The following is a 27,575-nucleotide window of genomic DNA, read 5'->3' as shown; positions in this document are numbered from 1 at the left end:
GGATATACTGAATTAATCTGGACAAATGTTACCTTCATATGCATATAAATACTGGTCAATCTTCCACTTTTCTTGTAACGTGTATAAGAAATGCAAAAATTAAGCAGCATATTGTCTAGGGACCACAAAGACAACCTTTTTTCCAATAAACAGCTTTTTTTGGCAAGCACAGGAGGGAAAAACTGAGTCAGGAGGAATGATGTCAGCCTTTTCTCATACATCTACATTGTCCTGCTCAACCACAGCTTTGGAATAAGAGACATTCAGATCTAATTTATGGAAGCTTAAGCAGATACCAATTGGAGTAGCCCCTGCGTGTTATCAGCATGTTTCATAGCTTGTGATAAATCATAAATAAAGTATCTGCTTTCCAGTGCATTAAGGCTGAAGCAGAAGTTGATTAGGATTATTCTGACCCAAGCAATGGTTCACTTTTCAGGGAAGGGGTCGAATGTCCAGACATCAGCCTGATTTGTCCTGGAGTTATAATGCAGTGTATTACAAACACACATTGACTACACCTTTAAACTCACTGTCAGTGTCTGCAATCCATCATGGAGTATCCATCTTCTCATTACAGCCTGACACAAATTTACCTGCATGGCTGCTGTCTGCAGCCTGGCTGGTCAATTATTTTCCTCTACTTCCACCCCAGAAGAATGCAGGACTCAAGCCATTTTGCTCTGAAAGTACTCACAGGCTTTAGGTTAAGTGTACAGTTAACACGCCAGGGCCTGCTTTTCCTCTCCACTTTGATCATTGAGCAAGTACCTTAGTTTTCTGCAGGACTAACAATGTTAAATTAATATATTTGCCCAGCAGCTACTGAGAGAAACACCCTGGTTACCCAACTCTGTATCTTCAGGTTGGACCTGAAGGCCATAAAATAGATTTTGCAGCATTTCAGCCCTTTGAGAAAAGCTTTGTTATGCAAAATTCCTTTTATCTCAACTTTTACGAAATCTCTCTGAGCATAATGTAGAGAAGGCAGACTCAAAGATAACTGGAACTGTTCCTTAGAACCTCTTATTTTATTAATCAAGAAAGATCAGAAAAATAGGTGGAGGGACAGCAGATGAATAGACAACACTGAACCATAAATTGTCAAAAAACTGTTGAAAAGAGCTGAGATGTTCAGCAATCCAACTGTAGCTGGTTAACTTGTTCTGCCAGTGTAAAAGAGCCTCAGATGTGGATATGGATCCCTGAAGAATGATCTTCTCACCAAGAAATAGGGAAGAGAAGATTCTGAACTGGCCCCAGTCCCACTGGAGACCAAGCAAGGACATTATCACTTGCAAGTCTTGAAACCCAGACATTGTCCAGAGCCTCACTGTGCTACTTCTCAGCCCTGACCTCACAAAAGGCTTCCTCTGGCTGACAGAACTGGAGTCTCCCACTTTCTGATTCACAGGCTCTGTACCAGACTGAGGGAAGCAGAAAGTTAACCAGAGCAGTGTACGAGCCAGACAGCATTAGCTGTTACAGCCTGGGGGTGCTGTGTTCCTCCTGACTCATTTCTCCAGAGACATTCCCCTGGACTGTTCAAGGGAAACCATCTACTATTTCAGAACAAGTTGGGTTTCCAAAAGACTTCAAACTAGAACATTAATTTTTGCAAACTATCTCTCTATCCATCAGAAAAATTTAGGAAATCCAACTTCCTTGATACTCTCAAGGTGACTTCCAAGATCTCCTCTTCAGAGAGAAAACGAGCTCTACCCTCCTTGCTGTTCACAGGGTAGGGGAGGTGCAGCAGCAGCTTCCTGTGAAAGAGGACACAGGGAATGTCAGTGTCTCAGATCAGGGGAGCAGCTGAGATGTCACTGCAAGTTACTCCTGCAATTCCTCAGTCAGTATGCCAGGGAATGATACTCCAATACATCTCCTTATTGTGACAGGTTGTGGGGTTCCTGCAACACCTCATGCACAGCAGAACTGGATTGAAATATTTCCATCACTTAAAAGCAGCTTGGCTTAGAAGCAGCCCCAGCACTACAGAGCTGGAAGCAGTTGCTTTGAGTCTTCCTACCCATCCGTGGGAAAACAAAGTTTTTCAGTATGTAGAACTTGACATCTTGATTGTTTCCTTCATACTGAAAAGATTTTCACTTATATTTCTGAAAGCAGCACTGGTTCAGGCTGTACCCAAGCAACCATCAGATTTATGGTGAACTTTTTATTTGCTAGGCTTGTGACTAGAGACAGCTGGGTACTGAGAAGATAATGGCAGATCTGAGTCACCAAAAAGGTAGAATTGCGAAAGGAAAAGGATGCTGAGGTTTTCCTACATCGGCAACATTGCATTAAGCTACTTCTCTTACTGCCCATAGGTTCAGCAAGTATTAGCCAAACAATTATTCCTCCCAGTTTTCCAGTTTCAAAACTAACATTCCCAAACCTTCTTCGACTTCTGTTGCATCCTTGGGTTAAAACCAAGCACAGGGAAACTGATGGCCTGGTTTTGGCAGAGAAAAGTGGATTTTCTATAGTTAGTCTACTAGGGACTTATTTAGGCCTTAATCCATGGCCTGCACCACAAATTTATCTGCAGAAAGCTATTCTCATATAGATCTTCCCACACTCCATTCAGTGCAGCAAGTCAGCCCAGAGAAGATTAAGGTTTCTTATAAAAACAGTCTTTGTGAAGAAGGACTTTGAGCAAAACAGACATGGGAATTATCTGGAAATCTCAGGCAGGGGATTAGCACACTGAGGGAGAGATGGAGGAAGACTGAGAAATCCAAGAGTGCATCAGTCAGCTGATTATAGGCTTGAAATACCCCTATTAAAAAAAAAAAAAAATCAAAGGAAATCTCTTTAGAAAACCTTGTAACATTTCCATCTCTGCATTTGTGCTTGGATATGTCCATAATTTGGCTTTCAGCTATTGAAAATTTATCTGCACTTTTTTACTATCTTCAATCATATGTATTTGTACAAATTAGTGCTTAGGAATACTAGATGAAGTCTTTCAAGACCTTGGGCAGCTGTTTGCCAGGTGTTTTGAGCCCTGTTTGCCAGGTGTTTTGGCTACTTAAACCTTGTTTAAGTAGCCAAAATCTGTCCCAAAGCTTTTTACTGGACAGTATCACAGATTCAAAGCCAGCAGACTGTACACCTATGGGTGGACTATGGGTGTTTTTTCTGTATTTATTTCTCACAAGCAATGAATAGTACAATCATTAGCTTTCCACACAGAATGCAGTTAAAAGCTTGGCTAAACCCCATTTCAAACAAGGTATTAACTGTACTTCTATCAGTTGTGCTACACTTACTTTTTGGGAGTTCGAAGGTCGAGAACCTTGTCCTGGATGTCTAATGTGATGTCTGAGTACTTTGTCTCTGGCAGCTTGATTTTAATCTGAAATGATGGGCAGAGGTAAAGCTGTGATTACATATGTTACCCTAAAAGCCATAAAAGAGCTCGTTTTCATGAATATTTCAATGCTAGTATCAAAGAGCAACGTTTTGAGTAGGTAATTTGTATCAGAGAAAATACGACAGTGATAATGACTGCTTTCAATAGCTTAGTGATGTGTATTGATATCCTATTCTCTTCCAGTTCCTGAGCCGCTAATGTGCTTGACAGGTGTTCAACATCCAGCAAAAGCCTCAGGCTTTGTGCATTGCAGGGACAGTTTGCTTCTGCTAGAAAGATAACACAGCAGTTCTACCTGTCCTGGAGCTCAGAAACCAGAGAGGTCTTTGATTATATAATGATGAGGCAGGATCTGATAGCTGGAACTTTAAAGGCTGTCAGCATTGTAGCATTCTGCTAGCCCACACACCTTGTAAAAAATGCAGGAAAGATGAAAAAACTCTCCTTCCCAGCCCCTCTCCTCTCCAAACTGCGTCCAAGATGAAACTTCATCTCAGAGCTACATTTTATTCCCATTAAGTTTATATGGGGCATATGTATTTGCATAGATTCCCTTGAGCACACTTGGTCCTTGAGGAGATACAAGTTCCTCAGGTTAGCAAGTGTAAATGTCATCTAAAAATGCTTGGAGAACCATGAGAAAATGCTACAGGAGGTCAAAGGCAGCAGTGGAGCTTGGTGTTTACATTCTGTCCCTCAGAAAGATGGGAAGATGGAAAAGGGCAGAGAAAGAGCACAAAGAAGGGACCAGAGCTCAGCTCACCACTATATCTTCACAGCAGGCAGTGGAAGGGTCTTTCCCAGTCATCCCAAAGAAGACATCCTCTGTTCCCACATGCTGCTTGAATGAAATCTCATACCTGCCAAAGAGAAGTCATTACTAAATAATACTGGAGCAGGAGACTAAAGGAAACTGATTCTCAGAGGACTGTAAATCCTCCTCACACTGTCTCTCCTCCTTTGCAGTCTCTCTGAAAGGCTTCAATCCATCTGCACTGGGTTTCTGTTCAGAGCCATGACTGAGACAGCTGGAAGACAGGTGAAAATCATTTACTCCACCTCCCAAGGCACTCACCGTGCTGCCTCTGCTTCCCTAACAGCCTTGACAGGACCAGGAAATGCTTCCTAAGCAGATAACATGCTTATCAACAAGTCAAACACCACAAACCCCTGGGGAATGGATTTGAAAGGGGGGATGCCACAATTACATATGTTCTGTTCTGTCTTTTAGCATATTCTTGCAGCCTGAGCATAACACTCTTGAGTCAGACTGTAGATTTGCATTCAGCTAACATTTATTTTCTTCTCCTTCACATCTACAAAATGTAGAATCACATATTCCCTTGCTCTTGGTAATTAATGAATGAGGAAAGGAAAAGTGAATTTGTATTTATAACACATGCTACTCCTACTAAGTTCAGCAAAATTACTGGGGTGGATTGCTTGTGTAAGCTGTTAGAAAGTCTTTCACATCTCCAGTGTGCATCTGCATATGTAATAATTGCTAAGTCAGTGACAAATGTGTCTAATAGCTCTGGATGCACCTCTGTAGCCATCTGTTTTCCTTTTAGCACATTTTCTTTGCTTCATTTGATGAACTATTGTAAAGACTTATATTCTCTCTTCATCTGTGCAACACGGGTCAGAACTGCTTGAGGCTGGAGAAGCACTGGAGAGGGGAAGGGTCACAAAACAGCACAAGAAAAGCTTCTTTGTACCCACAATACAAAGACAGCGTGTTCTGTACCTGACAGGTGACCATTCTAAGGACAACTGTGCATGAGGGTGAATTCCAAATCATTTTCAGAAAGGCTTGAGTCCCTGTTCAGGTGGGTCTCAGGTCCTGTGTTTAACTGGGAAATTGAAAACCTCATTTTCAGAAAGGTGAGTCCCCGTTTAGGTGGGTCTCAGGTCTTTTGTTTAATTGGGAAATTGGACTTCTCATGCCCTGACTTACATGCAGGGAAAAGTGAAGATTCTGGTGTACAATGTGCAGTTTCATGGGCTACAGTCCATATGCTCCAGCATTTAATACTTCAGGACATGGCACAGAAACAATGCTTGGAAATGCAAAAGCTGCTTTATGGACCCTCAGGGCTTTCTGACCTCTACAAACTCCAGCTTACATGCCTGATTTCAAGAATATTTTTGGTGCTGTTTTTCTATGAGCAAGAAAAGGCTCTGGTTTTAAGTTGTGCTGTGACAGACTAAGATTGAATGACAAGATTTAAGAGCTCAAAATTGCCTGCACACAGTTTTTCTTCTGCAGTACTATTTGTCACTAAAGAGCTTAAATCTTTGAAATGCAAATATACATTGGAGTACTTTATGAATTTATGAGTATGGAAAAATGGATGCATCTCAGTTGCATCAGGAAAAAGCAGGTATTTCACACAAATGGCATATTTTAAAGTTAATACATCATTTTTCTGACCTACTTCCCCTCCTAATCCCACTTTATAGAAGTTATTGACACTGCACATTAACTTATGTTGGAAAAACCAACACAAATTTCTGTTCTGAGATCAGAAGATTTCAAGAGAGAGGTTAAAACCATTCCTCACATGTTGCTTCAGATGCAACACTGATATCTTTCCTTTTTTCTTGCATGACACAATCTTTTCAGCTGGCTGTAGATGCTTTTTAGCTCTCATTTCCATTAATGCTATGTAAAGCCCACACAGGCAGTCTCAGCTTTCTTACTCTGGCTTTTCTCTAGGGTCCCAGGTATCATCAAATTCAGAATTTTCTGGGACCTCCTCTGGATTCCAAATGGTTTTCTTGTTTTCAGATTTCACTTGAAAAGTACCTGTAAGTGAGGAGAAAAATCACACTGACACATTTTGAAATGTCTCTGTTCTTCAAGGCTTGCTGAAAGCTTACAATATTTTTCAAGACTGAAAAAAAAAAAAAAAGAAAAAAAAGAAAAGCCATTTCTAAAGCCTAGAAAAGTATTTCAAGGCTTTAGAAAAATCTTTGCATTAAAAGCATTCTAGGTAATGATTACTGTCTTCTTCATCTTACTCTCTTATGAATGAGAATTTGCAGAGGGAGGATGTTTTCCTTTCACTTAAATCTTCTTCACCCAACCTTTATTTCCTGGAAATCCTCCTTTCTGGCATATAATATCTAGCACTTCAAAATCGGTAAAGTGTAGAGGGATGAAATACTAATCTTTCACAAGCCCCCTGACATGAGATTTTCAGTGAGCAGAGTCATTCACAAGAGGATCACCTCCTCACACAGAAATCCAGTTCTTCACATTAATTACTGGGCACAGTCCAGACAAGGTGCTTAAGACACAGGAAAGTTTATGGGCAAACTAGAATGGTTTATGTCTGTCCTGAATGGAAAAATATTCTTTTAGTAAGCTGGTAAGTCTGAAACTTGAAGATTTTAGAGTAGAATCTCTGGTTATTGTTGGATAGCAATAAAAGCAAAAACAATATATTCTATTTGCCAAGGCTCTTTTCCTGCAAAACTAACCCTGGCCTTTGTTGGCCTTTCTTAGGGCTTTTAGTGAAAATGATCAATAATGTGACAGCCTCAGCTCCAAAAAAACTTAACACTAACTTTGCCAAGTCTTTACCAAAACTGCCTTCCTGTCTTTCCTGAGTACTTATCTGGAGCTTTTGCTGCTCAGTTCTGATCCCTGCAGCCCCTGACCAGGCTGTGCTCTGAACTGTTATCATCTCCACTGGAGGCTGCTCTGGCATTACCCTTCTGCTCCTCTTTGCCTGTTTTAGAGTTAAGCTTTCAGGAAAGGAATCATTTTACAGTGTAATTGTAAGAAACGTCACGCTATGCCCATCTGAAACGTCAGTGACCCTTCTTTTATTGCAGTGGTATCTTATAGAGCTGATACAGTCTGCTGACATGAGGCTGAGTGCCAAAACACACAAATACTCCTCCTTACTGGTGGTCTCTTTCTTGGCTGGTCCAACACTCCCAGGAGTCATGGCACCAACAGAACAGAGTGGCTGCAAAGAAAGGCACGAGGATCTTAAATCAATTTTTTATAGAGCCAAGCTTGCTTACGACTATGATGTCTGTAAATACAACACATCATCTAAGGGTAAACAAATCCCTGATAGAATTGAAAAAGCATTATCCCACAGTTTCACCACTGAACCAGTGAACATACTCCTCACTCTTACACGGCAGGAAGTGACCTTCACACACTGGGTTTAAGCAGGACTCACGGAAGCCCAGTAATACAGACAGATGTGCTTTGTCAGTTTTGGTTTCCATGGCATTTTGGCAAAATTTCCATGCTTTGCCTGCCATGAAGATATTACAGGAAACCAAGGGTGCTACATGAAAGCCCCATCACAGCATTTAGAATCCTTTTTAGAGTAGAGATCATGAGGAACAACATTTTCCTCTAATTATGAATCAATTTAGTGCTAATAGGCCAATGTGAGGCATTTCTCTATTTATGAAGATTCCTCGGTTCAATAAAAGTGCCTCATATGCACAGAGCATTAAATTAAATCAAAATAAAGATTTCAATTTACTCAGATTGACTCAGGCTTAATTGACATCTCTCGTGGCAACTTTCCATTTCTGTCTCTGAAGTGTCATTCATTTTATTAATAAGATGTAAACAAATTCTTTTTAAAATCAGGATGTTTACTGCAGAGATGTACAGCAATAATGCAGGGTTTAAAAGGCAGGCATTAAACAGCCGGAGGATAGTTGGGGTGTGAAGGACCACATCTGTAACAACACTGAAAGAAAACTTCAAGGGATATGCACCCCTTTTATCCCAAATATTATTTGCATTGCCACTATTGGGGCTGGTCAGCTCTTTGTTGAGGAAATTTTTGGGGGAATACTCAGGCATTTGCCATTTTAATTATCTGGTCGGGGGTTTTTTGTTTGTTTTTTTAATTAATTTTTTGGGGGTTTTTTGGTGTTTTTTGTTTGTTTTTGTTATCTGTGTGGGTTTTTTTTGTTTCTGTGGGGTTTTTTTTGGCTGTTTGGGGTTCTTTTTTGTTGTTTGCATTTTTTTTTTCGTTATTCATGTCATAACATGACCTATTCAAAATTCTGAGACACTTGGCAAAGTTTTGAGCCTTCACAGAGGCCTTCTACATTGTTGGCACCTTTGGGGCTCCTGGGAACATTTCTTCCCAGCACACAGGCAGGCCTAGATAAAAGCAGGTGTTGCATGTTGCAGGAATAATGCATGTTCTCCAAACGCTGTGATTTTCACCTGCTCCTGAGAGGAATTGATATAGCAGAATACATTCAGATATTTCTCTCATTATTCATTCAGATTATGTACCTTAGAATGATTGTTCACCTTTCCCTATTTTACAACCAGCAAAATACCTATTGTACTTCAGTGATCAATTATCTCTAGAGTTCTTCAATGCCTGACATATGCAATTAATACATTCAGTTGCCTCTGGATATCTTGGTCCTTACTCAGAAGCTGAGAAGCAAATTTTCCCCATCATATCTGGCTGTAATTGCCTTCATCTCCAGCAGAGCTCAGGGAAAAGTAGTGGGAAGTCTGGAGTATCTACAGCTCTTTCAAGTCCAGGTTCTCTTTTCCTTCAGGCTGAAAAACTAAACATCCCTCATGTGTTGTCCTCACAATGCCTCCTTGTTTTCCTGGGGCATCTTGCTCATTTTCAAGAGCTTGTTACTCTGAAAGTATCCTCGAGCTGTTTCAGTCAGACCAAAACCTTCTAAGGTTTTCATTCTGTTTTTACTCTCTCTGGAGAAAAAGAGATTCGCTTCTCCTTGATTAACAAGATAAGGCTATGGTACAATATGTAAAACAAGCAGCAACTCTCATGGAAGGCTCACCACATCATCATCATCATCATCCTTCTCTTCTGGAGCATCACGCAGCAGCTTGGCGAGGTTCTGCAGAGAAGAGCCTGAGAACACGCTGTCCATATCCGTACCCACCGCTCACCTCTGCAGGGAAAACAAGTGACACGTGAAGCGGGAGCCAAACGTGCTTGGAACAGCCTGTAAAGCACAATTTTCCTACTGTGTGTTTGGGAAGGAAAAGTTTAGCCAAGTTCCTGTGTGTGTGACGACAAAATGTGTAAAATGGAACACAAAATCAAAGAATATGCTGAGATGGACTGGACCCATCAGGATGGGCGAGTCCAACTCCTGGCCCTGCGCAGGACAGCCTGAGGCCAGCATGTGCCTGGGAGCGCTGTCCAAATGCTCTTTACACTCCAGCCTCGGGGCTGGGGCCACTTCTGGGGATCCTGTTCCAGGGCCGAGCAGCTCTGGGGGAAGAACCCAGGCCACACCTCCCCTGAGGGAGCTGGAGCTGCCCGCTCGGGTCCTCCCATCCCATCCAGCCTTTCCCTAGTGCCCAGACTGCAGCCCGTGTGCTCAGCTGCCTCTAGACACCGGCACAGCCGGAGCCTTGCGGGTGACCACGGCAGAGGCCATGTCACAGCTCACTCGGCAGAACCCGGGTAGCTTCTCTGCCACCCGCCGCCCTTCCTAGGAGGGGCGAAGGGGACCGCGGTGACAAATGCCCATCACCGCATCCCGTCTGGCGGGGTCCAGCACCGCATCTCCGGTCCGGTGTCCCTGTCCCGCCCGGTCTCCCCTGTCCCCTATCCCAGCCCGGTGTCCCCTGTCCCACCCGCTGTCCCCTGTCCCTCTGTCCCTCTCCCGCCCGCTGTCCCTGTCCCGCCCGGTGTCCCTGTCCCTCCCACTGTCCCTGTCCCACCCGGTATCCCCTGTCCCTCCCGCTGTCCCCTATCCCAGCCCGGTGTCGCCTGTCCCGCCCGGTGTCCCCTGTCCCTCCCGCTGTCCCCTATCCCAGCCCGCTGTCCCTGTCCCGCCCGCTGTCCCTGTCCCTCCCGCTGTCCCTGTCCCTCCCGCTGTCCCCGTCCCTCACCCGGTCCCGCAGCCGCGTCCCCCGTCCCCACAGCAACACCGCCCCGCCCCGCCCCTCACGCCCCAACAGCCAATGGGAGCCGCCATGCCGCGAGTGGCGGCCGCGCTGGCCAATGGGCGCGGAGGGCGGGAAGGCGCGGGCGGGCCCGGGCGGGGCCGGTGACGCCATCGCGGCGCTCCGGGCCCGGCCCGCGCCGCCGCCGCCGCCGCGCCATGAGCCAGTTCAGCTTCGGGGCGGCCGCGCCCGGCGGCGCCTTCGGCCTGGGCGCGCCCCGCGCCGCCGCCACCGCGGCCACCGCGGCCACCGCGGCCACGGCCGGCTTCTCCTTCTCCGCGCCCGCCTCCACCGGCTTCAGCTTCGGCAGCGCCGCGCCGGCGGCGGGCGGCGGCCAGCCCGCCGGGCTCTTCTCCTTCAGCCGGCCGGGCACGGCCGCGCAGCCCTCGGGCTTCAGCTTCGGCTCGGCCGCGGCGGCCCCCGCGGCCCCGGCAGCCGCCGCCTTCCCGCTGGGGTGAGAGCCGGGCCGGGGAGGGACGGGCGGAGGGACGGGCGGGGGGAGCGCGGTCCCGGCGGGGCCGGCCGAGGCTCGGCGGGCGCTCCGCTCCGCTCCGCTCCGCTCCGCTCCGAGCGAGCCGTGCCCGCCCCGGTGCCCGGCGCTCCCGGCGCCCTGCACCGACCGACCGCCGGGCCGGGCTCGCCGAGCCCCGGCGCTCCCCGGCCGCTGTGCCGAGGGCGGCCCTGCACGCGTGGGAAGGAAAAGTTCCACACAGAAACGCTCAAGCTCTGAGAGCGAGCAGGAAACGTCGTGTTCCTTCTGCCCCGAATCCGGAGTGCTCTGAAGGTCTTCTCGGCACGCTGGGAGGGATCTGCCGTTCAGGAAAGGCTGCGACTTCTGCAGCGGCTCCGCGGAACTGCTGCTGTCAAAGCTTGCCAGATGGGAGCTGTGGGAAGTGAGCTCAAATGGGGACGAGCAGAAAAAACCAGCCTTGGGTAGAGGGAGTGGAAAGCGGTGAGCTGAGAGAAGAAGGAGCAGCTTCACGTGTGCTGCCATAAAATGTCCTGTGGTACCTGGCTGGGTGCAGGTAATGAAGGGAGGGTCACTAAAAGAGCCCTAAGGGGGGATGGCAGGTGACAGCAGCTGGATGGAGTCTGTTGTCAGAACTGGGACACAAGCCTGCCCAGGTGTGCATCCCTTTGAAAGGAGGTTTCTGCTGTCAGCAAATGGTCAGGGAGAAAGCTGGCTGTGTACTTGAGTGGATGTGTGTCTCAAGGAGAGTGGTTTCCTTTCTTTTCTTTTCTTTCCCAGGGCAAACACACCAAAAGTGAACTTTGGAGCCAGCAGCAGCACTCCAGCTCCTGGGATCACGGGGGGCTTTTCTTTTGGTGCCCCTGTGGCAACCAGCACGCCCTCGAGTCAGGCAGCAGCCCCGTCTGGCTTTGCCTTTGGCTCAGCAGGCAGCAGCAGCAGCAGCACGGCTCCGTCTGGGACAACAGGAGGCTTCACCTTCTCCAGTGGCACCACGACTCAGGCGGGGACAGCCGGGTTCAGCATCGGCACCGCGGCTCCGCAGGCGACGTCCGCAGGGCTGAGCTTTGGCACGGCCCCCGCGGCTGCTGCCAGCACCAGCACGGCCACCCTGGCAGCTGCCAGCCCGGCAGCAGCGCCCTTCAGCCTCGGGGGGCAGCCCACAGGTGGGTGAGCTGCGTGGAGGCTGTGCTGCGTGCAGCTGGGCACGGGCACAGGTTTGTGGGCATGGGGATGGGGCTGGGGCCCTGCCTCACCCCCATGGCTCCAGCTGTGAAAAGCAGGGGAGCAGCACTGACAGCACTGAGCCATGGAGTGCCCAGGGGCACTGAGCAACCCCCAAAGGGAGCAGGGGGCACACAGTGCAGTGCAGGAACAGGAGGGGATGGAAGCTGGGCTGAAGAACAAGAGGGGCTGACACTTGCAGCCTTCTGAGGTCTTCTGGTGTTGCTGTGTGTGGGTTGAAGCCTTCTGCAATTGTCTGGTGGCACTCTGTATCGTGGCTGTCTGGGCTGTCACACGGACTGTGACACAGCCTTGGGGGCAGCTGGAGGCTGCCAGCCTGTGGCATGGGCATGTCTGCAGGTGCAGCTGGGGCAAGTCTGCAGCCTCTGGCTTGTGCTGGGGCAGAGTGGAGTGAGGGCTGGAGCCAGAGGTGTTTGTGACAGGCCTGTCCAGGCTCTGCAGTGCTGGGCAGCAAGTGCTCTTTGGCCTGCAGGAAGAAAATCCATCTTTTCCTTTTGCTCCTGGTTCCAGGTCTGACCTTTGGGGCACTGCCTTCAACAGCAGCCACCAGCACAACCACAGCAACAACGACCACAAGCACCAGCCAGGCACCCACCCTGTCCTTTGGAACCAAGCTTGGAGGTAGGAAGCTGTTCTAGGCAACGATTCCTTGAGGCTTTGGGCAATCTGCTGTCCTCCTGGTAATAGTTGTCTGTTGGAAGCAGACAAATATACTGGGTGTGGGAAGGGGCCCCAGGCATGTGTTCTGTGGGTTTGCCCTGGCAGTGGTGATCTGTGACACCTCCTGGAGCCTTTGGACAGCGTGTCCTGTGGTTCTGATTGTGTCCCACATGCCAGATTCTGTTCTGTGCTTGTTTGGGAGCACAATGGGAGGAAGGCACAATCTTGAAGGGGAACATTGTGAAAGACAGGCAGGGAGGGAGAATAAGAGGAAAAGGAGGTGAAAATGCTGCCATGCCCAGGAGCTAGGTGTGGCTGGGCAGTTTGTGTCCCCCTCCCTGCAGGGTTGTTGTGCAGGGGCTGGGAGCTCAGTGTGCTCTGCTTGTTCACATGGAGCTGTTTGTCCCTGCAGTCACATCCACAGCTGCCAGCACGGCCTCCACCACCAGCACCACCTCAGTGCTGGGCTCCACGGGGCCCTCCTTGTTTGCATCTGTGGCAACTTCCTCAGCCCCAGCCTCCTCCAGCACCTCGGGCCTCTCACGTGAGTCTCTCCAGGCAGGTTTGTCCCTGGGGCAGTAGAGGAGCAGTGGCTGCTGCTCCCTGGGGCTGCTGCTGCTGCAGGCAGAGGTGGGGGGAGCAGGCTGGGCACAGCTTTCCCAAGGGGCCCTGCATTCCATGGCTTATGCAACATTTCATGGTGTCTTCTCCTCACAGTGGGTGCCACTTCCACTGGTTCCACTGGGACAGCCAGTCTGGGGACACTTGGCTTTGGATTAAAAGTTCCTGCAACCACAGCTGCCACAACAAGCACTGCCACTGGTAGGAACAAGATGCTGAAAGTCACTGAAGAGAGGGGAGACTGAATTCAGTGCTCTGTAGGGGTGTAAAGAGCCATGTCAGGGTAGCAGCACAGCAGCTGTGATTTGTAAAACCCTCAAGTAACTGAAAAGAGCACAGTGTGTCTTCCTGGGATCCTTTTGCATCTCTTTGTGAAAACACAGAATTCTCTCACTCACTGCAAAGGTGCAGGGGAGGAGCTGGGTGTGCTGGCAGTTATTGGTTCTGCAGTAAAGCCTGAGGACATTGACAGGGCTGTGGGCTGGGGATGTTTTCAATCCCTCCCTGACAGATGGAGCATTTGCAGTTGTTGCCTTCAGAGGGATCTACTGCAGCTCCTACAGCCATGGGCAGTGCCCCTGGAGCTTTCTGTGCTTGGGAGGTACCAGGTGTGTCCCCTTCTGCTGCTTGACTTGAATCTCTTCCTGCAGGGACTACTTCTGCTGCTGGCTTTCCTTTGAATCTGAAGCCATTGACTACCACTGGTGCCATTGGAGCTGTGACCTCCACAGCTGCCATAACCACCAGCACCACACCCAGGTGGGGTTTTGTGACCACTGAGCATTCCCTGCCTGGGCCAGGAGCAGCTGCAGTGCTCAGGCTGGGGTCTGCAGGAGGAAGGGGAAATCAGGGAGTGTTGTGGTGTTTGTCTTTCCTGACCTCGTGTCCTGTGCTGCCCCTCACCCCCTCTCAGTGCCCCCCCAGTGATGACTTATGCCCAGCTGGAGAGTTTGATCAACAAGTGGAGCCTGGAGCTGGAAGACCAAGAGAAGCACTTCCTCCATCAAGCCACACAAGTGAATGCCTGGGACCGCATGCTGATAGAGAATGGAGAGAAGGTGAGCTGACCTCCAGGGGAACCTCACTCTGCCTGCCTGGCTCCTCAGAGCTCTCTGTTAAGGTGCAACAAGCCTCTGAGTGGGACTTGCTGCTTGTCAAATAGGTGTGAGCTCCAGCTGGGTGCTTTTCACAGCCTCTCTGTGTGTCACTTGTGGCCTTTAGGCCTTGGAGATCTGTTCTGTGCCTTTGCTCTGTGACACCGAGTTCTCTTAGGGGGGATCATTCCAAGCTGAACCTCCCTTATTCCATCTTGGCTCTGTAAATCTTCATGTGGCCATCTCTTGTTTGCAGTAGAAGTTGCATGCTGTGCTCTCTCCCTCCCACCTCTCTTCTTTGGAGAGCTGCCTTCTTGGTTTTCAAGGTTTCATGGAGTGTCTTCTGTTTGCAGATTACTTCTTTACACAGAGAAGTGGAGAAGGTGAAGGTTGACCAGAAGAGGTAGGAGACCTGGAGCACTTTTATTTCTTCTCTGCACTGGCCTGCCTGGCTGTGTGACAGCTCTGCAGCGTCTGCAGCATGAACGGGAAGCATTTGGCTCTTTCTCTTTGCAGACTGGATCAGGAACTGGACTTCATTCTGTCCCAGCAGAAGGAGCTGGAGGACTTGCTGTCCCCTCTGGAGGAGTCTGTGAAGGAGCAGAGCGGGACCATCTACCTGCAGCACGCGGATGAGGAACGGGAGAGGACGTGAGGCACAAACCTGTGGGGATGGGGCCGAGCTCTGGGCTGTGCTCACAGCCCTCAGCAGGAGTGGAGCTGGGATGGGTGACAGGATTAACAATCAGTGCCTGCCATCAGATATTTCATCCTGGTTTATGCATGGCAACTTTAGATTTTACTCACAGTCCTCCACTCTCTTGCTTGTCTGTCTCCATGTGTAGATCAAGGGAGACAGAGACTGGGAGTCCCCTCCTGTGGGTGATGGAGCCTCCCTGGGTGCTGTTCCCAGCTCTCTGCCAGCCTGGGCTGCAGCTGTGGCAGCTGATGCTGATGGCCCACAGCTGGTGTGGGTGTGAGCAGGCCTTCCAAGTTGGCTTTGACCATTCTGATCTTGGTTCCTGTGTGCTCTGCAGCTACAAACTGGCTGAAAACATCGATGCTCAGCTGAAGCGCATGGCACAAGATCTGAAGGACATTATTGATCACTTGAATACATCAGGAGGCCCAGCAGACACGAGTGACCCGGTAAATGCCAGCTTTTATTTTATATTGCTGAAGAGGCAAAGGATATTGAAATAGTTCTAGCTCTTAATTTGTCCCCATGTGGATATTCCACTCATACTTTTTTTTACTGCTTTTATATCCTCATGAAGCAAGATCTGAATAACCAGCTCCTTCTGATAAATTTTAAATTGATTTTGATGCTCCTTATGGCTTTACTGAGATGCTGTTTTTCCATAAAATTTCCTTTCAGTATTGCAGACTGAATTTATCCACATTCATTTTGAATTTTGCCACCTCAAGCCTAAGGTTATGAATATTCTGCTGGTTCCTAGGTCTAAATTAAAAGAAGCCAAAGCCACAGACATGTCATCTAAACTGTTCAGTTTTCTTGCTGGTTTGGAATAGCAAAGTAGCAGCGTTGCTGCACACACTTCCCTGGCTAAGTGGCTGCTGTCTTGGGGAAGCTGGGCAAGGAGTAACTTTGCCTTTGACTCCTGGTGTTTATGCAGTCTCACAACTGACTTGCACCTTCTCTCTCTGCTCAGCTTCAGCAGATCTGTAAAATTCTGAATGCACACATGGATTCCCTGCAGTGGATTGACCAGAATTCAGGTGAGATTTGTCCTGCAGCCTTTTGGCAATGTGAGTGGGAAGCAGGAGCTGTGTGTGAGTGTTCATTCCTGAATTCCTGAAGATGCCTGAGGAATCTTCCTCCTCACCTTCAGTGGCACTGTCCCTTCTGACATCTGCTTCAATTCTGCTGCTGTGCCTGATGAGAGGCCTCTGCTGGGAAGTTACTCCTGACAACTGATATTTTTTACCCAAAAAGCCCTCCTTGAATTGCATCCATGCAAAGCAGAGAACTTGAAAACCTTATTCATTCTGTAAAAATAATGTTAAATAGTTCAGCTTCTAAAGAGTGTGTGGTTTGCCTGTGGTGCAGGAAAACTGGTGAGGGGAATGTGTTTGTGTTGAGTGTTTCCATCCCTCCTAGTATGAAAACAGGAAGCCACATCCAGGTAAGATGGAGCAGCCTGCCTTGATCTGCAGGTTGGGTAACTGCAGGAATAATATGGGAATTTCACAGCCTCCAAAGCTTGAGTTCCACTGCACAGAGAGATGCACTCAGGAGTGAACACTTGACAGTGGAGTCATACTAAAAGAAGACAGAAAAAAGGAACTTTTGTCCCTGGGAGAGTGCCTCCTGGTGAGGGATTCTGGAATTTTGTGCCGTTTGGATTTTAACTGGTAGCAGCCACACGGGGGCACGGCAGAATAAAGCAGCTCTCCTCTCAGTGCTCAGTGCTCTGCCTGGCTGCTGCTGTGAAATGCTCACACCTGGGGTAACAACTTGTGTGAAAGCAGGCCTGCTCTTCTTCATGTTAGCTTAGATCAGGGGCTAATTAGGTGTTTTCTTTCAGAACCTTCTGCTAAGCTCGACATTCTAAACATGCCTTTTTCTGCAAATCTGGTACAGCTCCTGTGCAACCTGAATTCTTTACAGAATGTGTGTGAAAATAGCTATCTGCTTTAAACTTTCCTATAAAGGAGACCCATTTTTTCTTCTGCCATTAAATAATGAAGACATTGTCTTATTGGTAGTTCATGGGGTTGTGTTTTCCTCCTGCTTTGTCCACTGTCAAATCTGAGTGACTGTCAGCAAGGAAATATTCTTCTTTCTGCAGGCAAAACTGTGCAGGGTTGTCTTCTGGGGTGACTGTGACATTAATTCCTGTTTCTCCCACAGCTGTGCTGCAGAGAAAGGTGGAAGAGGTGACCAAGGTTTGTGAGAGTCGCCGCAAGGAGCAGGAGCGCAGCTTTCGGATCACCTTTGATTGAGACATTCCCAAGTTCAAAGGATGAACATAAAACCTCCACAGAAAACAGCGGTGTTTGGGAGCTGAGGACTGAAATAATGACCTGGTTTTGTTTCTTTTTTTACAATAAAATGTGCTGTTTGTTCAAAGCCAGTCTTTGTGGTGTTGGACTGGATTTCACGTGCTCCTATCAGAAACTGCATGAAGTTTGCAGGAAGTGTGTACTCCTTGTGCTTTAGCTGTGCCTGCAGGCTGGTGAGATAACAGATATGCTGCCTTGGAGGGCTCTGCGTGGCTTTGCAGGAGGAGGCTGCAGAGGTGGCTTCTGTGAGAAGCTGCCAGAAGCTTCCACCATGACCAGCAGGGCCAGTCCCTGGTGGCTCCAAAAGATGGACAAGTTGCTGGCCAGGGCTGGGCCATTCAGATATGGTGGTAATGCCTCTGTGAAACAGCTTTTTAATAAGAAAGAAAAATAAATTTGATGCTCAGTTGTAATTGCAGCCAGAGAAGAGTGGGGTGAAAACCTGTGAGGGGAACAGCTCTGCAGACACCAAGGTTAGTGAAGGAGGGAGGGAAAAAGGTGTTCCAGGTGTTGGGGCTGAGATTGCTCTGCAGCCTGTGGTGAGGACCATGGTGAAGCAGCTGTGCCCCTGCAGCCCATGGAGGAGCCCCATGCCAGAGCAGGGGCGTGCCTGACAGGAGGCTGTGATCCCATGGCTGAGCTGCCCTGCTCCCAGGCTGGAGCAGCCTGTCCTGGCAGGACTCTGTGGCACAGTGCCCCACACTGCAGCAGCCTGTGGGGGGCTGTTGCCCATGGGATGGACTCACATCAGAGAAGTTCACAGAGAACTGTCTCCTTTGGGAGGGACCCCACAGTGCAGCAGAGGAATGACTCCTGTCCCTGAGCACCAGGAAAACCAGAGGTGACCAACTGGCCATAACCCCCATTCCCATCTCCCTATGAACTGACCCTAACCCCCGTTCCCATCTCCCTATGAACTGTACATAATCCCTGTTCCCATTCCCTATGAACTGACCATAACCCCCATTCCCATCTCCCTATGAACTGACCATAACCCCCTTTCCCATTCCCCTATGAACTGACCATAATCCCTGTTCCCATCTCCCTGTGAACTGACCATAACCCCATTCCCATCTCCCTATGAACTGACCATAATCCCTGTTCCCATTCCCCTATGAACTGACCATAACCCCTGTTCCCATCTCCCTATGGACTGACCATAACCCCCATTCCCATCTCCCTGTGAACTGACCATAACCCCCATTCCCATCTCCCTATGAACTGACCATAACCCCCGTTCCCATCTCCCTATGAAGTGACCATAACCCCCATTCCCATTCTCTATGAACTGACCATAACCCCCGTTCCCATTCCCCTATGAACTGACCATAACCCCCATTCCCCTATGAACTGACCATACCCCCATTCCCGTCTCCCTGCGCTGCTGGGGTATGAGGGACGGGTGGGGGAAGGTGTTTCTAAGGGCTGATTTCACTTCCCATTATCCTGCTGTGCTTTAGTCAGCAATAAACCCCGTTCCCATCTCCTCGTTGCAGCCGCTTTGCCCGTGACGACACCTGACGCGAGATCCCTTCCGGTCCCGGTCTCAAGGCACCAAGGCTGCGTTGAGTGCCGTGCGTTCGGCCGCAGAGGGGAGCGGCTGTCCCGGGGGCACCGGGCACGCCGTGCGGGCTCACCCGGGCCGGGCAGCGCTGCGGGCACCGGCTGGGCCCGGCTCGGCTCGGCTCCTTCCGGGGCGGCTCCCGGCGCGGGCGGGCCGGTGTGCGGAGCGGCGGGGCCATGCGCCGGTGAGCGGGGCCGGAGCGGGGCGGGAGCGGGGCCGGAGCGGGGCGGGGGCGGAGCGGGGCGGGAGCGGGGCGGGAGCGGAGCCGGAGCGGGGCGGAGCGGGGCCGGAGCGGGGCGGGAGCGGGGCCGGAGCGGGGCGGGAGCGGGGCGGAGCGGAGCCGGAGCGGGGCGGAGCGGGGCCGGAGCAGCGGGGCCGGAGCGGGGCCGGAGCGGGGCCATGCGCCGGTGAGCGGGGCCGGAGCGGGGCGGGAGCGGGGCGGAGCGGGGCCGGAGCGGGGCCGGAGCGGGGCGGAGCGGGGCCGGAGCGGGACCGGAGTGGGGCGGGAGCGGGGCCGGAGCGGGGCGGGAGCGGGGCCGGAGCGGGGCCGGAGCGGGGCCGGAGCGGGGCCGGAGCGGGGCGGAGCGGCGGGGCCATGCGCCGGTGAGCGGGGCCGGAGCGGGGCCGGAGCGGGGCCGGAGCGGGGCCGGAGCGGGCCGGAGCGGGGCGGGAGCGGGGCCGGAGCGGGGCCGGAGCGGGGCGGGAGCGGGGCCGCAGCGGGGCGGGAGCGGGCTGGAGCGGGGCGGAGCGGGGCCGGAGCGGGGCGTGCGCGGCTCCCGGGCGGGCTCGGCCCCGCTGCCGCCCCGGCCCCGCTGCGGGGCGGTGCGGGAGCGCCTGCGGTGGGAGGATTTGGGGTCTGGCTGCGCCGCATAGAGCAGTGACCCCGGAAAGGGAAAAGCGCTGCTGGAATTCACCGCTTCTCCTCGGCGTCGCGGTTTCGCTTTCCTCCCTGCCTCATTTGGAACTGGCAGTGTCTGCTGTGAAAAATGCATAATTTGTGATTGCTTTTCGCAAATGTTGCGATGAATGTTATATGTGTAATGTTAGAAAGTTATGCTGTGTTATTTCTCTTAAGTACTGTGTTAAATATAGTTTTAGGATACAATATAATGTTGAAATTGACGTCTGTGATGTAGGACTTTTTACTAGCTCAAGCAAGAGATGAGGTAATCAAAAAGCTCTTCACACAGAGATAACAGCGACAGGGCACATAAAGAGTTACCCCATCCTTATCAGAAAAGACAAACATTCTTCCACCTTCTCTCCGTCTTTTTGGAACCACCAGGATTAAGGGGAAGAAGTTGACAAAACCCAGAAAAGTTCTTAATTTGCAAGGAATTTATGCATCATGTATGAGATATATGAATATGCAACAGGCTGTTGCTTTTAAGGTTATTCCTTTGTTCACAAGGCATGCTTTTCATGACCTAGTGTCTGAGAGCATCCAGATGTCCATAATTCTTTGCTTTTTATTGTCTTGTAATTGTCCTAACTCTAAAATTTTATTACTCTAATTGTAGTACTATTTTTATAACCATTTTATTATTATTAAACTTTTAAAATTTTAAAACCCAAGTGACTGGTGTTTTTCACACTGGCTAGATGCTGATGCAAGAGGATTTCGGTCAATAAAAATGATGGCGTGTGATTTTAAAGTAAACAAACAACCCTCACACCAATATTAAAACACCCAAGGGCTCCTTGGGGTACTTTAATGTTCTCAAAGGAATCCCAAATTTGTTGACTTTTCTAGTAATGTTAAAGGGAGCTGTGGTCAAGTAGTTTTGGTTCCTTGTTTTTTTAAATCCCATAAAAACAGCGCAAGAGGTGGAGGAGCTGTAGCAAGGATGTGTTTTGAGCAGTGTTTCCTCCATTGCCTCACTGCCCGTGCCTGTGCTGTGGTTGTGTGCCCCAGGGTGAACAGCAGCCTGTCCAGTGATGAGCTTCTCCTGGAAGACTTGGAGACAGAAGGAGAGAGGCAGCTGAAGAGCCTCCTTCACCAGCAGCTTGACACCACTGTGTCCATCGAGCAGTAAGTCTGGTCTGGCTCAGGTGTGGTTTGAGACCAGCCCCTGGCTGTCCCCAGGTCCTCAGTGCTGAGCTGTTTGTGCTGTCGTGTTCCTTTGGCTCACAGGTGTAAGTCAAAGCGGAGATGCTTTGCTCCTGCAGCTTTTTACAAACCTTTTGGAGAAGAGGCTGCGGGGGCATTGACCCTGCCACAGTTCCAGGCCCTGCAGGAGAGTGACAAAGAAACCTCGTCTCTCCGGGAGCTGGGGCTCTCCGACTCGGAGATTCTGCTCTGGAAGAACCGGGATTCGGCAAGGAAGGTGGGCGTGCTCTGCTCTCTTCTGAGCCTGGTCAGCTTCCTCTAACCCTGTGGCTCTCTGGTAGAAAATTCCAGTCTTTTGTAAGCCTTTGGTAAAGAATGGCCTCTCCTTGTATCCCTTGCCTTTAGCCCAGCACTATCCTACATTTCTTCTGGCCTCTTTTCTTTGGTGGAATGGTCAATGTTAAAAGATATGGTGGAGGCAGGAGTGGGTCCTTTGGAACACAGCAGGATGTGAGGGTATTCCTGCTTTTGCCTTGATCTCAAACAAATCATTTCACCTGTTTATACCTGTATATGAAGGATGTAAATGCCAGAAGAGGAGAAAATAGTTGAAAGCATCTCAAATCCTCCTTTGAGTATCCTGATACATCCCTGGATCCCACTGCTGATTTGGGATGGCTGTTTGTAGGGACTGTTCTCCTTAGGGGCTTGCATGTCCTTCAGGGGCTCTGGGATAGCCACATGAAAATAGTGCAGAGCTGTCAGACCACTGTGGTCTGTGCCACCACCACTGTGTGGTGGCAGTGCCTTGGGGTCTCCTTGGGTGCTCTTCCAGCAGGTTTCTCCCCTTCCCCCACCTTCACCCTTTTTTTTTTTCCACATTCCAGAGACAAGAGGCTTTTGTGGTTGTCCTATATCAGGTGCATTGGAGTGTCCTGCTCTTAATTTGCCAAACTAGAAAATGCAAAGCAGGAGTTAGGCTGATCCTTGGCTTCCCTTTGTCTCCTGTTCCTGAGTTATAGCTGTGTGCAGGAGAGAGTTGTCTGTGGTAATCAGGGGTTTGCCTCTTTTCAGCTGAAATCATTCCTTGCTTTGGTGTTTAAATGCAAATCCACCCCTGGTGTGGCCTGATTAAAGCTTGGTGCAGAGAGGAGTGGCGTTAATTTAAGAATGAAAATCAATGTCGTCAGTAGCAGCTGTTATATTTAGTATGAAATGTATTCTGGGATGTTCAGGAATAATTATTTGTATGGAAAACACTACTCTGACAGAAAATAAGGCTGACATCAGGGTATGTCTTCTACAGCTTCTGAGAGAAGAATATTTAGGGAGAAAGCCTAAGTCAGGTAGTGATATGCAGCTTTGGGGGTGGAGGCCCTGAGTGAAAGATTCCACCATGAGTGATGAATAATGTCAGCTGAGACAGAGAGAACTTCAGATTGCCTGGGGAGCTCTTGGCAAAGTACTGAGTGCAGATTTCTGTTATTTTCAGCTGCTAAGTGGCAGCTTTTTTGAAAACAAAGTACAACAAATGATTTCCGGGAATTGCTTTTCCATATAAACAGCCTTTTGTGCCTCAGGGAAGCTGTGAAATGGTGAATGGAAGAAGCTGTGCAGATGTGGGGCAGAGGTACCATGGGAAACTCTGTTAGGCTGTGCTCAGTGCAGGGAGAAAGCCTGGTTTCTTGCCTGAGGCAGAAGGCTCTACCACAGGAATTCTGAAACTGAATTTGAGAACAGAAAATCCACCCACAGCCCCATCAAAGTGTGTTCTCTGTGTCCTGATGGAGGTGGATGGGGGAGCAGAAGTGCCCTTTCAGCAGCTGGGCTGTGTCTCTGTGCTGTGGCAGCATGAAGTGTTCCATGCAGGGAGGTTTGTGTACCCAGGGATGCTCCTTGCTCACAGCTGAGCTGTGAGGGCTGTGCTGCAGCTCCTGTGTGGTTGCTGGAAGCTGGCTCAGTGATGCTGGTTGGGGTTTAGTCCTCAGCATAAATCTCCCTTCAGGTGCCAAACAGCAGCTGGGGGTCCACTTTTCAGCAAACTGGGTTTTCAGGGTCACAGACTAAGAGCTTGGTGGAAACTTGAGCTCAGGGATGCTGTAGGTGTGGGGAAGGAATTGCCAGAGGATGGCTGTGCAGTCACTGAAGGTGGCTGTGGAAAATGGCTGGAATCAGAGGCAGCAGGGACAGAGGAGACAGGCCGGGGGGAGGGAAGCAGCACAGACAGGTCGTGAGAAAGGAGCTGTTTCTCCACTTCCCTCAAGAACTGAGCTTGCTGTGTGGTTGCATTTTTCCCACCCTTGCAGTACCAGGACCTCTTGGTGCCTGGGGATGGTTCCTAATTGTAGCCAGCGTGGGGCTGGGGCTGTGTGCGGCCAGGGACCTCAGATATCGGGAAAGCTGGACAGGACAGAACTCACATCCAACCAACATGATCAATGCAACGTTCTCCCTTTATTCCAGAGAAGATGGCAGTTTTTATACACCTCTGTATAATTTACAGGTTACAAAGGCACTCTGATTGGCAAGCTAACATTGTTTATCTTTGTCTTAAGGTGGTCAGGCTTTTCACACTGCAGCCCTACTCTTAATTTATGCTCGGATAGCTGATTACTTTCTAGTTGCCTTAACCTAATTTCTGACTGCGCCACAACTGAATTCTCACTGCATCAAAGGCTCCTAGGCCCCACCAAGGTTTATCAGGGCCTAGTCTGAGGGGTAGCTCAGTTCTCACTGCAGACATAAATCACGCGCTCTCTCTCTCAGCAATTCTGTAACAGCTGTGCCTTTGCCTCTGGCCCTGCCGTGGCTGAGCCAAGCCGTGCTTGTTTTGCAGGGCCCTGGGCTGGGGGCAGCCCCGGAGGCCACGCAGGAGCGGCTGGATGCCATCCAGGAGAAGCTGGAGGAGCGGCGGCGCATCCTGGCGCTGCCACAGAGGTTTGCGGGCAGCAAGCAGCTGAGCCGGCGGGAGATGGAGATCGAGAGGGCCCTTTTCCAGGGAACAGACCGCCACTCCTTCCTCAGGGCGCTCTACCACCAAGGTCCTGCCCAGGCTCTTCCTGCCGCGGTGCAGCACCCAGAGCCGGCCCGTGTGGGGGCCCAGCGCGTTTCTGTCTGGGCCTCTGTCCCTGAGGATGTGGTTCTGCTTTGGTGCTGTGTGGGAGGAGATATTTTCCTCTCTTACGGGAGCGGACAGAGAGTTGGCTCTCTGAAGGGTTTATAGAGGCTTTTAAAGTCTGTTTCTGGAGAGTGTGGGTCTCCTTGAGGTGTTGCATGTAGTGCAGGGCAGCTCTGGGTGTGGGAGAGGAGCTGGGGTGAAGCTTTGGTAGAGCCTCGAGGCCTGAGTTACACAAAGTGCCTGTGTGGGACTGGAGATTGTTCCTTCTCTGCAGGGGGTGAAGGAAGCAAAGGTATGGAGCAGGTAAGAGGAGGAATGACTTGTTAAAGCTTCATCCTTGCAGGGGAATTGGGTCCAGTTGAAGGCTGGGAGATGCTGCTCTCACATTTGTCCTCATTTCCATTAAAAATAATTAAAAGAGATCATTGATCAGTCCATGTCATGGACCTTCTTTAAACCCGGGAGCTTAATCTGATGTCCTTGAAAATATTCCATGTAGTGGTACAGGAAGGCAGCGTGGCCCATCCTTGCTGCACGTGCAGGAGCGGGAAGGTGTGTTGAAGGAGTCACTGGAAAGTGCTGAAAAGTGGCTGCAGATAATCGCATGAGGGCATCTCTGAGAAGAGCTCTGACGTAGCACAGGGGGAACTGCTCCTCTCTGCAGGTTCATCCTGAGCTGGGGAACCAACTCTTGTTTTAAAAACCAGCAGCTGGGGCTGCTCTTGTTTTAAAAAACCCTCAGAGCCTGGGCACAGAGGCTGGGGTGAAACAGGGTTTCTCCGTTCTGTGTCTCTTCTTGCAGTCTGTGTGTTTTCCAGGTTATAGGTGATAGTTACCATGTATCTCTCTTATGAATTAGATGACACTCAGAGGAGTGGAACAGATGAAAAGGACCCCATGGTTCATCTGGAGAGTGTTTACCAAGAGCTGCTGAGCAAGAAGTGCCCTGAAAATGTCCAGTCTGTTACAAGTGACCCCTGCTTGTCCTCGACCCCACAGCGGGCTATACCTGGGGAGTCATCACTTCCAGACCAGGAGGACCAAGCAGAACAGGCAGCAAGTCCCAGTGTTTCTGCAACAGAGCCCCACCAGTCCCCTCCAAGGCCTGTAGTTATCAAAGAGCCAGTCGAGTTTGTCCCTGAAGAGGAGATCCTCAAGAACCGCCTCTCAGAGGAAGAACTCCGGAAAATACCCAGGTTCTCATCCTACCATCCAGGGGAGCCCAGCAAGGTAAGCTGAGATGAATCAGGATTTATCCTTGCTCAGCAGGATGCCCTGAAGCCATGTCAGTAGGCAAAGGCTCCTCTTTGCTGTTGCCTTGAAGTTGCTGGGCTGATCCTACCGGGCAAGTGGGAGAACAGCCTCCACTATGGGGGGAAAAAGTGTCCTTGGGCTCTGATGGGAAGTCACCAGCCTGGCAAAGAGTTGTAAAGAGTTGTACTTGTGAGCCCAGCCCTCCCTGGCTTCAGCAGGTCCCCTGTCAAGATGTGCTCTGTCTGTTTGGGCCTGGCTGAGGCCTGCTGTCACCTTACTCAAGCTGTTCTGTCTGGTAGCTGGAGATTTTTGTGTTTTATAAATTAATGGAATGAACTGAATAAACTGAACTGTTTTATAATAACCTTGAAACTGTCAGTGCTTGATGCAGGCAAGCAGGGTGATGCCTTGAGCTCAGAGCTGCCACTCTCTGTACACCCACCTGTCCTCTAAATGCCATCATTAGCACATGGGTGTGAGGGTTGAGCTAATTCACACCTCGAGCTGTACAGATTTAGGACAAGGCTGAAAGGTGTCTGTGTGGCAAAGGCTGGCTGACCCTCTGTGTCTGTTACAGGTGCTGTATTTGAAGAACCTGGGCCCCCGAGTGACAGTGAAGGACCTGGTGTCCTTGTTTGCTCGCTTCCAGGAGGAGGACAGCCCACTGATCCAGTTCCGCCTCCTGAGCGGCCGGATGCGGGGTCAGGCCTTCATCACCTTCCCTGGTGAGTTGCTGCCCCATGCCTCTCAGTTCTTCCCTGACTCCAAAGGTGTCACATCCTCCTGCAGGGCACTGTGCTGCTGCCAAGCCTGCTTTCCAAGGAGAAGCAGGGGAATTCACTCCCTTCTCTTCTTGTTGTGCCATGGTCTGTTCCCTGGGTTGGAAGGGGATTTACCAGAGCACAAGCAATGTGGTCTGCCATGTGCAGTGTTCATTCCGCAGGCAGCCTTCATTTATTAAAAAAAAAAAAAATGGATATTGATCTAGTACCAATACCTAACTGTGACGGACAAAACTCTCTAACAGTGTAAAGTTAGAAAGTGTGTGTTTATTCGACGCCGGGCAGCTTGTGGGATCACTCCCAAATACACACCGCACCTTCCAGGTGATTACAGAGTCTTTTTATCCATGCAAGTATTGAATACCCAAAATACAAATACATATTCATAATTTTGGTACATCCCATTCCTCGTTTCGTGTGCTAATCACTTCAAAAGCCATTCAGCAGGCGTGGTTTGTCCCTTGAAATGGGTCGGTGGTCCCTTTCATAGGGAGGGGTTTTAAAATGAGGAAGTAAATGAAGTCTTCCTCATTCTGACTTTTCTACCTTTTCAATGCAAATATGACAAATGAACTCTTGGTAGAATTCCCATTCTTTGTTTTCAATTGGTTTCAGAACAGAGGAGGTCCACAATTGTCTTATGTTCCTAAAAGCTATTTATCAGTTTCTATATTCTTCATTATAAACCCAGCTAACTAAACATTGTACTGAAAAGCAATCAATTATTAGTTAACTACTAACTTTTAACTTCATCAAGGCCTACTCATTTATTTTCATTAACTCTAGTAAGGCTTATCTCTAACTAAAATCTTAGCTCTTCTAAAATCTCTAAATTCCTTAAAATTTACGTTTCAGCCTGGCTGCACTAGAGCAGGCTGAGTGGCCACCAGATGGGAACACCCCTGGGTGGCCGTGTCCCCATGCCAGCAGGTGCTGGGTGTCCTGTGCCCACTGTGCCTCTCGTTGCAGACATGGGGTCGGCCCAGAGCGCCCTGCAGCTGCTGAACGGGTACAAGCTGCAGGGGAAGCCCCTGGTGATCGCCTTTGGGAAAAGCAGGAAGCATTTGCCAGAGGCTGACTCTGCCAGCCCCAGCTCCTCTGCTGCAGAGAACCCTCCTGCCACGTGAGGGATGGAGAACCGGCAGCCTTGTGCAGTTCAGCAAGCTGTGGGAAATCTGTGCTGGAACCTGGGACAATGCAGGACTGTTGGGAGCAACGTGCAGGTCCAGCAATCTCAGAGTGGGGAGAGCTGGGGACTGGGCTCTTCTTGAGAGCTGGGCAGTGCCCAAACACTGTTGTGGTAAGGAGGGAGGCAAGAGGCCAAGTAAATAAATGCACTTATTGTGGATTTAGGTATTTCCTTAGTGTG

At 49.9% G+C, this 27,575-nt stretch overlaps 3 protein-coding genes and 1 long non-coding RNA gene across 8 annotated transcripts; 2 read left to right on the top strand and 2 right to left on the bottom strand.

The window, feature by feature from the left end:
* Positions 1 to 1,000: 1,000 nt before the first annotated feature.
* On the bottom strand, positions 1,001 to 10,349 carry DNAAF6 (dynein axonemal assembly factor 6). Its single transcript, XM_072929271.1, has 7 exons — positions 10,269 to 10,349; positions 9,203 to 9,316; positions 7,299 to 7,362; positions 6,086 to 6,191; positions 4,146 to 4,242; positions 3,279 to 3,364; positions 1,001 to 1,766 (listed from the first exon to the last, which is right to left on the bottom strand). The coding sequence occupies exons 2-7, from the start codon at positions 9,293 to 9,295 to the stop codon at positions 1,631 to 1,633; spliced, it is 582 nt and encodes a 193-aa protein (XP_072785372.1). The 5' UTR covers positions 9,296 to 9,316; positions 10,269 to 10,349; the 3' UTR covers positions 1,001 to 1,630.
* Positions 10,350 to 10,458: 109 nt separating this feature from the next.
* On the top strand, positions 10,459 to 17,509 carry LOC121469998 (nuclear pore glycoprotein p62). Its single transcript, XM_041716230.2, has 12 exons — positions 10,459 to 10,776; positions 11,572 to 11,957; positions 12,547 to 12,657; positions 13,109 to 13,240; positions 13,414 to 13,518; positions 13,968 to 14,076; positions 14,231 to 14,375; positions 14,765 to 14,814; positions 14,928 to 15,062; positions 15,449 to 15,560; positions 16,085 to 16,151; positions 17,287 to 17,509. Exons 1-12 carry the CDS (start codon positions 10,481 to 10,483, stop codon positions 17,376 to 17,378), a joined length of 1,740 nt encoding a protein of 579 aa, XP_041572164.2. The 5' UTR covers positions 10,459 to 10,480; the 3' UTR covers positions 17,379 to 17,509.
* LOC140684181 (uncharacterized) lies at positions 14,947 to 19,045 on the bottom strand. Its single transcript, XR_012056065.1, has 2 exons — positions 18,956 to 19,045; positions 14,947 to 17,808 (listed from the first exon to the last, which is right to left on the bottom strand). It is a non-coding gene; the product is annotated as an uncharacterized lncRNA (long non-coding RNA).
* On the top strand, positions 18,998 to 27,554 carry RBM41 (RNA binding motif protein 41). 5 transcript variants are annotated; one of them, XM_041716236.2, is made up of 7 exons: positions 18,998 to 19,186; positions 20,918 to 21,034; positions 21,137 to 21,329; positions 23,889 to 24,093; positions 25,030 to 25,400; positions 26,002 to 26,149; positions 27,176 to 27,554. In XM_041716236.2, exons 1-7 carry the CDS (start codon positions 19,179 to 19,181, stop codon positions 27,331 to 27,333), a joined length of 1,200 nt encoding a protein of 399 aa, XP_041572170.2. In that variant the 5' UTR covers positions 18,998 to 19,178; the 3' UTR covers positions 27,334 to 27,554. The 5 variants fall into 5 exon arrangements, with proteins under 5 accessions (XP_041572170.2, XP_072785370.1, XP_041572166.2 ...); XM_072929269.1 differs by lacking the exon at positions 18,998 to 19,186 and adding an exon at positions 19,319 to 19,409; XM_041716232.2 differs by lacking the exon at positions 18,998 to 19,186 and adding an exon at positions 19,547 to 19,605.
* Positions 27,555 to 27,575: the final 21 nt, after the last annotated feature.

This window comes from Taeniopygia guttata, chromosome 4A (genome assembly GCF_048771995.1).
Source record: "Taeniopygia guttata chromosome 4A, bTaeGut7.mat, whole genome shotgun sequence".
In the NCBI taxonomy this organism is placed as follows: Eukaryota; Metazoa; Chordata; class Aves; order Passeriformes; family Estrildidae; genus Taeniopygia; species Taeniopygia guttata.
Note: the sequence above shows the minus strand (reverse complement) of the source record. Positions and strands in the feature narration are given on the sequence as shown.

Excerpts from the sequence above, each read along its gene's own strand:
- DNAAF6 (XM_072929271.1), bottom strand. The coding sequence starts at position 9,295 with ATGGACAGCGTGTTCTCAGGCTCTTCTCTGCAGAACCTCGCCAAGCTG. Across the intron at positions 7,363-9,202 it reads ATGATGATGATGATGATGTG|CCACTCTGTTCTGTTGGTGC; the intron begins GTGAGCCTTCCA and ends CTTTCTTTGCAG. Across the intron at positions 1,767-3,278 it reads GACCTTCGAACTCCCAAAAA|GAAGCTGCTGCTGCACCTCC; the intron begins GTAAGTGTAGCA and ends CCTCTTTCACAG.
- LOC121469998 (XM_041716230.2), top strand. The coding sequence starts at position 10,481 with ATGAGCCAGTTCAGCTTCGGGGCGGCCGCGCCCGGCGGCGCCTTCGGC. Across the intron at positions 13,241-13,413 it reads CAGCACCTCGGGCCTCTCAC|TGGGTGCCACTTCCACTGGT; the intron begins GTGAGTCTCTCC and ends TTCTCCTCACAG. Across the intron at positions 16,152-17,286 it reads GTGGATTGACCAGAATTCAG|CTGTGCTGCAGAGAAAGGTG; the intron begins GTGAGATTTGTC and ends TTTCTCCCACAG.
- RBM41 (XM_041716231.2), top strand. The coding sequence starts at position 20,850 with ATGTGTTTTGAGCAGTGTTTCCTCCATTGCCTCACTGCCCGTGCCTGT. Across the intron at positions 21,035-21,136 it reads ACCACTGTGTCCATCGAGCA|GTGTAAGTCAAAGCGGAGAT; the intron begins GTAAGTCTGGTC and ends TTTGGCTCACAG. Across the intron at positions 24,094-25,029 it reads CAGGGCGCTCTACCACCAAG|ATGACACTCAGAGGAGTGGA; the intron begins GTCCTGCCCAGG and ends CTTATGAATTAG.